Genomic DNA, 16,293 nt, shown 5'->3' with positions numbered 1-16,293 from the left:
AGTCCAAATCCCGTAACAAAGCACATGTGGTTGTTTATGATCTTGGCTTCTTGAACTAGGCCAGGCCATGGAATCTGGTCTGAGTTTGAAGATGAATGAGAATCATGATTTCTTCCCTTTTTTATTTAATTAAAAATGTTTTAAGTAAACTATATGCTCAACATGGAGTTGAAACTTACAGCCCCAAGATCAAGAGTCATATGCTCTACGAACTGAGCCAGCCAAGTACCCCTGATTTCTTCTCTTTTAGTTTTATTTACTCCTAAAGCAGCAAACATGCAGGACAAAGATATATGAGTTAGGTAAGGATTCAGGTGTGTGAATACAGTTTCCCACTGCCTCTCTTCAATCTCAGGGAAATGTGCTGAAATGTACAGATCAGACTCAAAGCAGCTTGCAGCTAAGGCTAAAAGTACTGAACTGAGATTTCAACTGCTGCACATCACAGGCATGACAAAGTCTGCAGTTTGAGTCTAAGTTAATTGCCTGTTAAAACAAAATTTAACAGTGTTTGGTGGACTACAAAAGTATCCACAGTCTCCCCAACATAATACCCATAATGTCCAGGGAATAATCCAAACTTACTTGTTATACAAAAATATGACCAATTCTACAGGAGAAAGATGATCAACAGAAGCCAATACTGAAATGATAAAGATATTTTAACTACCAAAATGGATTTTAATTTTTTTGACATTTACTTATTTTTGAGAGACAGAGTGAGACAGAGCATGAGTGGGGGAGGGGCAGAGAGAGAGAGGGAGACACAGAATCCGAAGCAGGCTCCAGGCTCTGAGCTGTGAGCACACAGCCCAACATGGAGCTTGAACTCACGAATCGTGAGATCATGACCTGAGCCGAAGTCAGACACTTAACCAACTGAGCCACCCAGGTGCCCCTACCAAAATGGATTTTAAAGCAGCTACTATAACTATGTTCAAGGAAGTAAAGGAAAATACACTTCTAATAAATGAAAAGATAGGAAATCTAATAGAGATGCAGAAAAATATAAAAATAACCAAATGAGGAATAAAAGAACCCAAATATGAAATTCTAGAAATGAAAACTACCTAAAAAAATTCACTAGATGGGCTAAATTCACAGGATGCCAAAGAAAAGAATTTCTGAACCTGAAGATGGGTCAATTGAAACTGTACAATCTGAAGGAAAGAGAAAAGTTTGGGCAGGAGGTGGGGTGGTGGAAAGAGCACAGTCTAAGAACAATAACAAAAAAATTCTAGCACATATATAACTGGAATCCTAGAATGAGGACTAAAATATTAAACAAAGAGATAGTACAGCTAATAAGCCAAGAGTGGAGATTAAGAGTGATAAAATATACTTGATCAATTCATAAGAAATAAGAAAAACAGGGAAAAGGGAACAAAGAATAGATGACACAAAGAGTAGGATGGTAGATATAAATTCAAACATATCAAAAACTATTTTAAATATGAACAACCTAAACAATTTAAAAGACTGAAATTAAAAGAGATTATCAAACTGGGTAAAAAAAAAAAAATCCAATAATATGTTGTCTACAAAAACCTGTCTCAAATACAAAGACAAATACAGATTAATAGATAAAGAACAGAAGAAGTTATACCATAAAAACACTAATTTTAAAAAGTGGAAAGACCATATTAACATCACGAAAAGTAGAATTTGGAAGAAGGAATAAGAAACAAGGATAGAGGCATCAATTCAATAAGAAGATGTAACAATTCTAACTGTGCATACACACAGTAACAGACGTTCAAAATGCGTCAAGCAAAAATTGACAGAATTCAGAGCAGAAATAAGACACATCTGCAATTAGAGTTGGAGATTTCAAGCTCCTTTTTCAGTAATTGATAGGATAAGTACACAGGAAATCAGTCAGGATACCGAAGATGTCCACAAATTATCAACTAACTTGATATAATTGATATTTATATATAGAACACACTTCCAAGTGCACACGGAACATTCACCCAAAGAGACCATATCCTGGGCCATAAAACAAGTCTCAACACACTCAAAATAATTGAAATAATATACAATATGTTCTCTGCCCACAAAGAACTCAGGAAGCAATAATGTAAAGTTACTTGGAAAATCAGTAAATATTTGAAGGTTAAACAACAAACACATTTTTAAGTAAGCTGTGGTAGAAATAGAGATCACAAGCAAGATTAGAAAATATTTTGAAATGAATAAAAATGAAAACACATCAAAATTTATGAAATGCAGCTAAGGTCGTTCTTAGGGGATAATTTGTAGTTTTAATGCTTACTTTAGGAAAAAAGAAAGGTCCAAAATCAGTGATCTAAGCTTTCACTTTAAGAAACTAGAAAAGTAAGAAAACTAAACCAAAAGTTAATAGAAGGAAGTGTTGTAGGCAACCTCTGAAATGGCATCCTATGATTCCCATCTCCTAATATTCATGCCTTGTGTAACTCCCTCCTCTTGAATTGTGGCTAAAGCTAGTGACTCGCTTATAACAGACTGTGACAAAAGTGATGGGATGTCAATTCTGAGATTAGGTTACAAAATGACTACCACTTCATCTTGCTTGCCCTCTCTTGCTCTCCTGCTTGCTCAATCTGGTGAAAGCTAGCTGCCATGCCTATGGAGAAACCCATATGGCAAAGAACTGAGGGAGGCTGCAGGTCAACAATCAGCAAAGAACCGACACCTTCAGTCTAACAGCTCACAAACAGCTGAATCCTACCAACCATGTGAGTGAGTGTGAAAACGGCTCTGTTCTCAGTTTATTCTTCAGATGAGACCGCAGCCCAGGCAACACCTTAACTGCAGCTTTATGAGAGTCTTTGAGGCTGAGACACCCACTTAAGCCATGCTCAGATTCCTGAGTTATAGAAACTGAGATAAATGTTGTTTTCATCTGGTAAGTTTTGAGGTAATTTGTTTCATAGCAATAGATAACTAAGAGAGAAAATTAATTAAAGGCTGGTTCTTTGCAAAAATAATGTCAATATACTCGGTAAACCTCTGCTAGACTGACCAGGTAATGAGTAGCACTGTGTGCATGAAAAGAGAAGAGGACTAAGGACACTGCCCTCGAGGATTCTGACCTTCGGAGATCTGGTAGTGGAGGAAGACTCAGCAAGGAAGACCAAGGAAGAATAGAGGGATAAGAGGAGAATCAGGCAACTCTACTGTCTGGGAGGCCTGAAGAGGAAAGTATTTCGAAAAGGAAGTGGTGGCCAAACACATCAAATGCTACAGGATGATTAGGTAAAGTGAGGATGAAGAAGGAATCAATGGCTTTTTCAATATTTTGGTGGATACGGGAATGTTGAGGATGAAAGTACCACTGGAGTGACTTGGGAAAAAAATGATAAAGGAGAAAGTACAGCAAACAAATCCAGACAGCTTTTTCTAAGAGTTTTACTATGAAAGAGACCAAAGAAATAGGGCAATAACTAGAAGGGGAGATAGTTTTCTGAGAAGTCTTTTGTTTATTTGTTTAAAAATTTATTAAGTAATGTTTATATATAGATGGAAGTAATTTAGTAGAAAGAAGAAACTGATGATGCAGACGACCCAATTCAGAAGCAGTTTTACTTCAGGGGCCTTCATCCTTGGGAAATTACTAGAAATAAGCCCTAGTCACCAGTGAGCACGGTCTGGGGGTAGGTGTGTCTTTGTTGACCTTCCAAGAGAGAAGCTTGTTCCCAGTGGTAACTGTAGCTTTAGTTCTTATGCGTGAGTGGGGGTAGTACAAAACTGGTCCCTGGCTTTATGCTAGAAGCCTGGTTTGGGTTCAGTTCCTATTTTCCTGAGAAAGTTGAAATTCTACCCACTGCTGTCTGGTGTCCCAGTTGGCCTGAGGCTTTAGTCCCTGTAGAGTTAATACTTGGAGCTTCAGGTAATAATAAGCATCGACTGCTTATTATATACCTGGCATTTTAATCTTATTAACTCCCTGTAAGCCTCACAACAGTTCTATGAAGTAGGTGTTATTATTATGATTATTTTACAGATGAAGAAACTGAGGCACAGAAGTGTTAAGTAGCTTGCTTATGGTCAGACATTCAAAATTCAGGGATTTGAGTGCAAGCAGCCCGACTTCAGAACCCAAAGGTTTTGCAGTAATTTACAGAGAAGGAATATATGGGAGTAAGGGTTTATCTTGCAGCACATAATAATTTGGGCATGCTGATCTAAAAGAATTCTCCACTGTAACATCAAAATATTCACACTGTGGACAGTGATTTAATTTGCAAAACATGATATATCACATTAAAATACTGTTATAAATTTGATATTTTTGCTGCTGTTGGCATTAAAATTTTAATTATGGGGGGGGGGCCTGGATGGCTCAGTGGGTTAAGCAATCAACTCTTGATTTTGGCCCAGGTCATGATCTCTCAGTATGTGGGATCAAGCCCCACATCAGGCTCCATACTGATAGTGTGGAGCCTGCTTGGGATTCTCTCTCTCCTCTCTCTCTGCCCTTTCCCCTGCTTGTGCACATGCACACACACTCTTTCTCTCTCAGAATAAATAAACTTAAAAAAAAGTAAATGTGTTTGTTTTTAAAGCTGTAAATAAACTAAAAATTATAACCTAATTTTATGTTTTTGCATATTTACTTAATATTATAATAAATAAATATTATTTAACCAAAAAATTAATGTCTGCTTTTCAAAAGACACCATTAAGAAAAGACTGGGAGAAAATGTTCATGATACATGTTCCCGACAAAGGACTTCTATCCTCTCCATGTAAAGCACCCTTACAACTCAATAAAAATAAATAATACAATTAAAAATGGAAAAAGATCTGAAAAGTTACTTCACAAAAGAGATACATGAATAGAAAGTAAGCACATAAAAAGACATGTGCTCAACATAATTAGTCATCAGGGAAATACAAATTAAAACCACAGTGAGATACCACTATAGGTCCACTAAAATGGCTAAAAACTAAAAAAAAAAAAAAAAAAAGTATTGATAAAGGGATGGCAAGGATATGGAGCCACTGGAACTTTCATACATTGCTGGTCGTAATGTACAATGGTACAACTACTTTGGAAAACAGTGTGGCAGTTTCTTATACAAATACTGTATGACCCAGCAATTCCAGTGTCAGTACTTAACCAAGAGAAAAAATATACATACATTCACACAGAGACTTGTACTAGAATGTTCATAGCAGCCACACTCATAATAGCTCAAAACTGGAAATGATCTGAATGTCCATCAACAGGTAAATGTGTGAACAAATTGTAGTATATTCATATAAAGTAATATTACTTAGAAATAAAAGGTAGTGAACTAACGATAGACACAACAACGTTGATGAATCTCAAAAACAGCATGCTAAGCAAAAGAAGTAAACCCAAAGGGGTACACATTGTATAACTCCATTTACGTAAAACTCTAGAAAAGACAGATCTAACCCATGGTAACAGAATTCATCGGGGGTTCCCTGGGGTGGAGTGTGGAATGGGACATGGGAGATAATTTGAGCACAAAGGAACTTTTTGAGGTGATGAAAATGTTCTACACTTTGACTGTAGTGATGGTTACATGGATTTATATCCAACTTTGTTGAAATGTGCACTTAAAATGGGAGCATTTTATTGTATGTAAAGTATACCTTGGTAAAGTTGGCTTCAAAGAAAGGAAATTGCAGATTAATAGCATGTACTAATATTAAGAGTAATGGTAATAGTATTAAAATTTGTTTTTGTAAAAGAGGGAAAAAGCCCATATATGTCTGCATGTACCTATGGGAGCACAGGGAAAGGTATGAAAGAATGTATACCAAACTATTATCATTGTTTTCCTTGGGAGGTAAGAATAGTAAATGTAACGAATATTTGGGAGAGACTGGACTTTCCTTTACCCGTATTGTTCGGCTTGTGGCAATAACCACCACTATTTTTGGTAGTGTGGTAGTTAGTACACAGAGGTATGGCTGCCAACACACCATCCCTGAACACAGTGCTGTTTCTCTCATCAAAAATTAGAGGCTACTTCCCCTCCCCTTGAACCTGGGCTGGATGTGCAACTTACTTTGATAGTAGAATGTGGCAGAAGTCATACTAAGCCAGTTCTAGGTTGAGCTCTTAATAGGCATGGTAACTACCAAATGATGAGTGTCCACACACAGGGAAGAGAATAACCATGTGGAAGAGCACTAAGCTGCCCCAGTCAGCACCCCAGCCAAGTGCAGCCTCCTGGGTGAGCCCAGGCTACACTCCACGCAGCAGAAGAACCACCAGCTGAGCCCAGACACCTCCATGTGAAGCAGACACGGGCTGCGTTGCCAAGCTTAATACATATTACGGAATTCTGAACAAACGAATGGTTGTTGCTTTAAGCCATTAAATTCTGGGGTTGTTTACGACACAGAAGAGAGCCAAAACGTGTTATGAAAGAAAAGCCCACAAAGTAAAATTTTTTCATCACTAAAGTAAAAGTTAAAATATTTCTGGAAACTACCTAATTAGAATGCCCTTGAAGTGAACGATACGATGCTGCACCTTTGAACAAATTTTGTTGAGTAAGATAGTTCTAAAGCTGATTTGTCATTCCTTGACTAGTCTTGTAAATTGCTTAAGAGCAAGATGTATTAATAATGTATTTCTTAAAAACAAGACTTTTTCCCCCCATTGCAATCAAGACAAAGAAAATAACACACAACAAAGAACTTGCTTAGTCTGTTCCCTTTGAAAAACACAATTTTCAAAAGATATTTTTCTCTATCTGCCAACACACATAGCAGGGGGTCCAAAGAGCTCTAGCTCACCCACAATTTTAGGAAGTAATCTGTTAGTATATAAACAATTTAAAATATAAACAGCTTTTGAGCCAGTGATTCCACTTTGGCAAATATCGATCTTACAGAAATAAAGGCCCAGTACGTAGCATGTACATATATACAGAAAATGCATATATACATATTAATATATATTTCTGTTTGCACACATATATGAGAATTCATATTGCAGTCTGTATGCCATAGGAAACACAAATCAGAAAAAACTGAAGGTCCAAGCACAGAGGAATGGTTAAATAAATGGTAAAAACTGTGTGATACATCCATACTATAACAATATTATAGTCATTTAAAAGCTCCTCTCCTCTACGGGAAACGGGGAAAAGAGGAGAGAGGGAAATAAACTACAAGAGTCTCTTAATGATCCAGAACAAACTGAGGGCTGCTGGAGGGAGGTGGGTGAGGGATGGACTAGACGGGAGATGGGTATTAAGGAGAGCACTTGTGATAAGCACTGGGTGTTGAATGTAAGTGATGAATCACTGAATTCTACTCCTAAAACAAACTTTGCACTGTATGTTAACTAAAACTTAAATTAAAATTAAAAATAATAATAATAATAAAAGATCCTCCTCTCATCTTAACTCCCAGGCCAAACCAACTGGAAATCAGAGTAACCTACTAGACAAATCCAATTATCCCATCTTCCTTTATTTTCTACAACGGCTAGAAGAAGGTGGTTGTCAGAGCAGAATCTGGGGCTGAATTCCCTCCTCTCTGGGAAGACGATAGGTTCTCTAAAGTCACATTATGGGCTTCACCTGAGCTAGATGGGATCATGGGTTGCTCACGATTTGGATGAACTCTAAGGTAGCAGTGACTGCTGAACTAAAACTTAAAAAATGAAGCAGGTAATATGGAAAAGTTGACAGAGCACATTAAATAAGGGTGTTTTACAGGTTTTAAGAGTTAGAAATATACCCTCAAGCACAGGACCCACCCTTTTCTTGGAACATAGAGTAATTTGAGAAGAAGTGCCTTTTAACCTGGAAATATAAGCTGTTTTGCCCCACTATTCCCAGGTGATACTCTACTTCCCATAGCATACTCCAACAGAGACAAGAGATTTGGTTCTCTCCCCTCATTCCTCATTCCAAATATTAATTCCTGATCTTTCCTACAGGGTTCACTGAAGGTAAATTCTTCAGATGGAGCAACATGACTATGGCTTTCTATTTTCACTCTCATTTTTAGAAGTTTCTGACCTACAGTAAACTGGAACTTGTCTGAGCTTGCTGATTAGAAGACTACGTTTTGCCTCTAAAAATAATTGCGTACTGTTCTTTGCATATCATGATGACACTACCAGATCTGAGGTGCGCTTCTGGAGCAGCAGTGGTTTCACACTGAGTCATGTATCCACCCTTCCATCCATCCATCAGTCCTTCCCTCCTTCTCCCCCTCCTTCCCTCCCTCCCTCGCTTCTTCCTCTTTTCATCTACCCACCCACGGACCAACATTCTCTGACAGGTTCCTCCATTCATTCTGGAAGCAAAGGTACACATTTTGGAGATGGCTGGTTAGGGTTAGAAGTTTGGTCTGAAGTCATGGAAGATTTTTTCTCTGTGAGAACTTAGCAGTCTCATTCACTGCTAAGAGTACACATCTCTGGAGGGCAACTTAGCTCTAAATATCAAGAGCCTTAAGCACATGCATATAGTTTTTGACCTAGTAATTTTCCTTGTAGGAACCAATCCTAAGGAAAGAATCAATGACTTACCAAAAGAATTTATGTACAAGAATAATCAATAGCACACCTCATAATCCTCATAAAGTTCCTCATAAAGTAAGGAACTGGAAATAACCTAATAAACAATAATCTCTTTCTAAAAGATAATTAAATAAAATTATGATAAATTCAAGCTATTGATTATAATACAACCAATAAATCTTATATTCTCAAAATTTTAACGACATGGAAAAGTGCTTATAAGTAATGTTAAATGAAAAAAAAAGCAGTATACATACAGTATGATTACGATTATGAGAAAGAAAAGGAAACTAGAAGAAGACATCAAAATGTAAACAAAGAGTGGTTACTTCTGAATGGTGGAACTATTAGTGATCACCTTTTTTAATACTTTTTCATATCTTCCAAATTGTCCAAGATGACCATGGATTACTGATACAATTATGAAAAAGGTCTATAAATAGATTTTAAAGTTACACCTCTCAAAAAAATTCGACATGAGTAAGAAAAAGAGAAGGAAGATGAGAAAAAAAAAATAGCTATTCGGTCTGGGCCTCAACCTTCAATTCCAGCCAGATTAGTATTTCCAGTTTATATTAATATAAATATCCGTTACATTGAACTATATTGATGCTAACCTAGGCAGACTTGGCAAGAAGCATTTCATTTGATCCTCTGAATTTTGCTGAAAAATTTCTCCTTTTGGAATATGAAAACTCTAACCCTTGACTGTTGTCTATTGCTGCTGAAATCTATAAATACTCAACTCCCAGACTATCCAATTATTCACATGTCCGACCTACCCTTTTATCTTAATTCAGACATATGCTGTGAGTTGAAAATCTCTGAAAACTATCAGACAAAAAGCTATTTTTCAAAAATTGGCCTGCGGTGTGGTGATAAGGACAAGGAATTGATGCAGCCCCATAGTACAGTGCCACATTCAACTGCAGGATCTCAAGAAAAAGGACAAAGACCACTTCCCCTGCGCTCCTACAGCGCCCTCCACAAGCAGACCACCTGACAGAGGTGGTCTGTGTATGAGTCACTCTCTCCTACTAAACTGTAAGCTCCTTGCAGGAAGAGACTATGGCTTCTTCATGCTCTTACTTCCAGCCCCAGGTACAGAATCTGCCATTTAGTAGCTAATCAAAAAACATTTCTGAACTAAACTATATTGATACTCCTACCCCCAAGATTAAGAAAAAAGTAAGTATACTCAAGACTAAAAACAAAAAACAAACCTTTGAGTATTAGGAAGAGCTATCATATAACCCAAGAATTTATATTATTTAGAACTTGACAAAAGCAGGAAATTAAATTAGAATGCAGAAAATGTTTGGGTATTATTATGGGCAGAGGTGGAAACTGTTTTCCTGTCAAGGATTTCTGACCTAAGCTTTGGATTCACATGAGAGCCACGTACAAATAAAAAGCAATCTCATGTATTCTTCTCTCTCCTTTCTAAGAATATGAAATAGATGCTGGAAAAGTATATAAATCTTCCCTAAATATAAGAGATAATTTAAAAATATAATTTAGTTCATATTATGGTCCATTAAATGTAAAAGGAAGGCAAGAAAGGGTAGGAGGCATATATAATCACCTCAAAGGTAGACACAGGCTTTTTAATAAGGACAACTCCCGAATTCAGCAGGTATCAGAGAAGATATCACTGGAAATTACGGTCATAAGATTGGTATAAAATAGATAAACCAGGTGCACAAGCTCCCACATCCAAAAGGATGTGTAAATATATTACAGAAAGGAACAAATAACTTTTTCAAACTCTCTCCAGTGAGATGGCAATATAAAAAGTAACAGATGGGAGATAGGCTGGAAATTCGGTCAAGGCCACCAGGATGACTGAATATTGTACAACTCCAGGGCATGCCATTCATACAATAACACCTCTTAGAACTTTTATGGCTGTGAACAACCTGCATAATTGTATGTTGTAGTCCTGCATTTATCACATGTGAGTAAGGTTATAAAGCAGAAACAGAATGGTCCACATGAGCTCTACAACAGGGTATATCAACATGGGGCCCTACTGACATTCCGGGCCAGATCATTCTGCATTGTAGGGGGCTGTCCTGTACACTCACTGTAGGCTGTTGAGGAGCATCCCTGCCTTATACCCACTAAATGGCCAGTAATATTCTCCTGCCCCCAGTTGTAACAACTAAAAATGTCTCCAGATATCTCCTAGGGAGCAAAATTCTTTCCCCTGCCTCCCTATTTGAAAATCACTAATCTAGAGAACAAAGGACGGGGCAATGTTTGTTCAGCCCTGCTGAAGAGAAAGCAGATATTGCATCTGGCATATGTGAGAAAGCTGTGTAGTCTTCATCAGATCAGGAATAATGCTCCAGGCGGCCTCAGAAGGAAATACCGTCGCATATGTATTCAATCCTCTTCACTTTAATTCTACTTTTTAAGTAATGTCCCAATTGCCGATTCACTATCTTGGGCACAGTATTCTAATGATATATTTTTAAAAGAAGTTTTAAAAACTGCAATGACAGATAACAGTCCACAGGTTATTGTCAACATCGACACTGGGCCATATAAGAGGAAACATATGGAGAAACATTTGGAGTGATTGGTAATTTAGCAATGTGTTAAGATTAAATTTCTCAAAGTACAATAAAAAACTAAACAGTTCCTTAAATAAAAGAAACGAAACCAAAATCTCTCCACAATATTTTCTACATTGAAGAGTAGAGATTAAAACATACAGATTAATATATAATCTTGGTTTGAGAAAGCCTTCCTATAGGAAGAAAAACCATAAAGGAGTAGATAGATTTGCCTATATCAAAATAAATAACTTCTGTGTTTCAAAATAAAGGGAAACAGAAAGTATGAACACAACTACAATGTAAACAACCCATAGAAAATAGTCACAACATAAATTTCAGTGGTTCACAATTTTTAAATAGGTAAAGGTTTTATAAATCATATAACAAAATCAATACCCCCAACAGAAAGATGGAGAAAGAATAGGAAAAGCCAATTTACACACACACACACACACACACACACGCACGCACGCACACACACATACACACACACACTCTCCACATACAAAATTTAGTCAATAAATATATGAAAAATGTTTAACCTTATCAATGGAATTAATGGAAGTAAAAACAAGGTAGCATTTCTTTATACATGTGCTTGATAAAAATGATAATACATGGCATATACAGTACGGACAAGGGTATCACTCAAACGCTGAAATATAAACTGGCACAATCCCAGGGGGACGGGCAAAATGGCTAAAGGAGAGTGGGAGGTACAGGCTTCCATGGAATGAGTAAGTCACAAGAACAAAAGGCACAGCATAAGGAATACAGTCAATGATACTGTAACAGCATTATATGGTTGACAGATGGCGGATATACTTGTAGCGAGCACAGTATAACGTATAAACTTCTCAAATCGCTATGTTGTACACTTGAAACTACTTTAACATTGTGTGTCAACTATACTCAAATTAAAAATTTTAAATAAATAAACTGGCACAACCTCCCTGGAAGACAACTTAGCAATAAATATCTTTAAAAATATGCACATGCTTTTAACAAATTCTACTTTTAGAAAATTGTTTTCCTAGGAAATGATCATGAATCTGCACAAAGGATTTAGCTACAAGGATATTCATCTTAATGTAATTCATAACAGCAAAAACTCGGACCAACCTGTAAGTTGGTCACTTGAAAAAATTATGGTACATTCAAATGATATATTACCATGCAATCATTAAAAATTACAGAGGATGTGGAAAATGTCCATGTTAATGACAGGAAAAAGGTGCTTAATAACATGGGAGAATATTCAGGATGCAACACTGTTTTGGGTAATAAGACTGGGTCTGGAGTCAAGCTGTCTGAGTTCAAATTCGGGATCTACCATTAATTAGCTGTGTGACATTAGGCAAGTTAGTAGCCCTCTCTGTAGCTGTTTCTTAATGTCTAAAAAAAATATACAACCCTTATGAAATAATGGATCTAGGCTACAACGATCAATGGTTACTTAAAACCACGAGGAAGAAGGTTGATGGAGAAGTTTATAACAGATGAACCTGACTAGAAACACCACTAATCGCTCTCAGCACCACTAAAATGAGACGACCAGACATTATGTACCTCCTCTTGTGAGACAACAGCAAAGACCATACACAGCATGCCTATGAAGTATTTTTAGCCCCCAAATTTGACCCCAATTTACAAAAGTGTCTAGATCTGTTGGCATACTAGAAATATGGGGATTTGAGTCCATGAAAATGAAGTTTGAGAACAATCAAAATAAACGGACAGTGACAAAAAGTTTAGAATAGTGCTTACCTCTGGGGCAGGTAGAGACTAGGAAGGGACAAAAGGAAACTTCATGGGCTACTACAAGCTTTCTACACTGACGTTAGTATACTTTATATACTTCACTGTGTGTGTGTGATACCTCCGTTTTTAAAAATGGCAAGAAAAAAGCTCCTGATTTTCACCAGCGTCTAGCAGCAGGAAGGAAAGCAGACGTGCTTGGGGAACTAGGCATGATGCCAAGAGGAAGCAGCAGTGTCCTGCACCCGGTTCCCACCCGTGGGCCTCGTTCTCCTGTGGAACTCCCCCTGCTGCAAAGAAGAGCTGGGCGTGGGGACAGAGCAAGTCCCAGGCCAATGAAAGCAGGGTACTTATTAAGGAAGCCTTCCAGAGAGGCTGTCCACAGAGATTTCCATATCACTGGTAAACTAAGAATACTGGCTATGTTGTAAAAACGGGCTTTAACTCCAGTGAAAGGATTTCAGCAAGCCACCTCGTCTCCGCACTTGGACATGTTGGTAATGTGAATTAGAAACTGGCAGGTAAAGCTAAAGGCGGTATCTATGGCTGGATACCCAAAAGAGTAGGCTATGGAAACATTAGAACTTTGAGAATTGATGGAGTTTTCTTTGAAACAGCCCGCAAAAGACTGTTTTGGGAATTGGGCTAATTATAGGCACATGTAAGGTGGAATAAGGCCTCTCTCCCAATCCACCCAGTTCTTCACCTCCACTCCCACCCCTGGTCACTAGAGACCGAGAAACATGCATTTCGGTGTTCATCATCCCGGCGGTAGAGGTCTACCAGAAGTTACAGAGAAAGTACATGTTACACTGATGTAGTCTATGTATGGCATACGTTCCTTCTTAGCTCCGATAATCCCAATGATAGACGCAAATAGAAGTCACAGGTTGCACTTGGACCTGAGATACTTGAAGCTTAACATTCACACCTCCTGTGAGAGAATGATTTCTTATAATGGTGCACTTGTCTGGTATGTTTCGGATCCATATTTAGGACTAAGGCAAATATAGAAAGTTGGTCTTTCTTTAAAGACTAGAAAACATTTTTTTTTTCTAAATTTCACTTTCATGAGATTTTTCTTTCACTAATCAAAAGATTTAGGTAGAAAAAAATTATTTAAGTGAGTAGAGATCTAGGTCCTCTTTTTTAACCAGGAGGGACGCCCAGAAATTAGGAAAATTCAGGGCTATATCTGAAGAAATAATGCATGGTTATTCAGAAGCTTTGTAAATACTTTGAATGCTGGTAAAGAAGAAATCAGTGTGATTTCTCAAAGAAAGTGGCAAAAAGCTATTTTGTTCTCCAAAATCTTCACCTATTGGGTAGAGTAACATTTATGAGCTCACAGACAAATTAGTCAAACTGAAGCTGAGATCACTTCTCTCTCTGCCTTAGGTCACAGGCTAGGGGATACATGATGGAATTACTAAAGGGCCGAGAACAAGTGCTTGAGAAGATGCTGATCTAGATTAAAGAAGAAGTCCAGTTCGGTGTGGCATTGTTTTCAGGCCAAAATACTAACCACTCATGCTACTACATCTCTTAATGTAATGTGACACAGACATACAGAGTGAGAATATGGCCCCCAAACACACCTTAATTTTCCAAGTTCAACATGGCAGCTGGTTGGCTCAATGGATACTATATACCACTGGCCACACTTGAACGACTGGTTTGCCTTATTTTAAGGCTTCAAGCTATCTATATTCAGTGTAGCAGTCAATGGCTAAGTTTATGTAATGCAAGTTAAAGAACCCCCTCCCAATTCTATGTTATATAGCCCGATATAAAAATAACAACAGTATACTTTTTGACTTATGGAGAAATTTGTTAGTTTATCTTAATTTAACCCCCATCTTTAACGTGAACAATTGTTTTCTTTGTCCTGACTCCCCAGTGTCCCATCTCCCAGCCCCTTAAGGGTACTCAATAAGTAGTAAATAATAAAGTATTTCTTTTCTTTAAAAAAGCAATCTTTCTTGTTAGCAAAAATGAAAATTTATTGAGCCTGTACTGTGTGCCAAACACTATTCCAAGTATTACCTTATTTAATCCTTACAATAGCCCTATGAGGTAAGTGCTATTAATATCCTCATATTATACACGATGACACTGAAGTACCAAGAGGTTCAGAAATGTTTCCATGGTCACATAGCCAATAAGCAGCAGTTTGAGATTTGAACCCAGATATTGTGACCCAGGAGCTCATGCTCTTACTTACAACTCTCAGCTTATGTAGTCTGGAGCAACGTCCTTTGAGTTGGGGGGTTCAATTCTCAGCACCACTATTTACCAGCTGAAAGTGTCTGGGGACAAACTGCTGAAGGTCTCTGCACCACGATTTCCTCACCTATAAAACGGGTCTAACAACAGCCTCTCTGTAGCATTTGTTGGGAAAACTAGATGAGACTATATATGCAGACGACCTGGCACACAGTAGCCATTCAACAAGAGCTAGTGCTATTCCTTCCCTGTCTGACATTCCTCCTGCTGCTGCTCAGCCAGTGTGAAACTCTCATTCCAGCTCCAACGAAAATCAGGCCCCAACATAGCTGAGGGGCGGAGAACAAGCAGTGGTAGGAAAACAGGCACTATTGCTGCCAATCCCTTAGTGGGCGTGTGGATTGTTGCTAAATCCTTGAGCAGGAAGTAGTTCATCTCAGCCCTGAAACTGTCCTCCCCTTGCTAGCATAAGAAACCTCCAAGGTACACAGACTTTGGTTCCGAAGCCATACTGCCCCCCACCATTTTCCAGGCCGTGGAAAACTCACCTAATGCCCGGACAACTCGCATCAGGACTTCCCCGACTTTCATTCTGGTCTCTGGCGTGTGCTTGTCTTTACCACCGTCATACTGAGCCAACAGGCCAAGCAAGATTTTCTCAGGGTACACATCTGAGAGCAAGGCAACCCCTGGGGTTAAAAATAAAAAGAAAGGATTCATTATGGTTTAAAATTGGAAAGCAAATAAACCCAGACAGCCTGTGACGGGATGAACACTGAGACACTTAAACCCACCTCTGTAATTCTACCAGGAAGGGCTGCCCTTTATTTGGAATGACAGCATAGTGAGAGCGGAGAACACGGGTCTGGGAGTTCAGACTCCTGGATTCTTCTAGTCTCAGTCCTATGTGTTCTCTAAGATCACTTCCAGCACTGGCATTCTATGATTTATGAATTCTAGACTCTTTTTTTTTTTTTTTTTTTTGAGAGAGAGAGACAGAGAGAGTGCAAGTGAGGGAGAGAGAGAGGGGGAGGAGGAGAGAGGAGGAGAAAGAGAAGGAGAGAAAGAGAGTCTTAAGTAGGCTCCATGCTCAGCACAGAGCCTGACTTGGGGCTCAATCCTACCACCCTGGGTTCATGACTGGAGCCAAAATCAAAAGTCAGACGCTCAACCTGATGCTCAAATGAGCCACCCAGGCGCCCTTGGATTCTAGTCTCTTAAAGCAGAGGGTAGATGATT

The 16,293-nt window shown here is 38.3% G+C and overlaps 1 protein-coding gene across 4 annotated transcripts in view; it reads right to left on the bottom strand.

Annotated features, from left to right (window-relative positions):
- The window catches only part of TANGO6 (transport and golgi organization 6 homolog), a 192,000-nt gene that overhangs the window by 66,578 nt on the left and 109,129 nt on the right, over window positions 1-16,293 (bottom strand). For all 4 annotated transcript variants that reach the window (XR_002081659.2, XM_019455446.2, XM_019455444.2 and 1 more), the window contains one exon: window positions 15,603-15,743. Coding sequence is in view for 3 of the 4 variants with exons in the window: in XM_019455446.2 (XP_019310991.2) it covers window positions 15,603-15,743 (141 nt within the window). In the remaining variant the exon portion in view is untranslated. The remainder of the gene's footprint in view (window positions 1-15,602; window positions 15,744-16,293) is intronic.

The sequence above is a fragment of the Panthera pardus genome, unplaced genomic scaffold (genome assembly GCF_024362965.1).
Source record: "Panthera pardus isolate Hobbes unplaced genomic scaffold, ASM2436296v1 HiC_scaffold_19, whole genome shotgun sequence".
Taxonomy (NCBI): Eukaryota; Metazoa; Chordata; class Mammalia; order Carnivora; family Felidae; genus Panthera; species Panthera pardus.
This window is presented reverse-complemented; position numbering and strand designations above follow the sequence as displayed.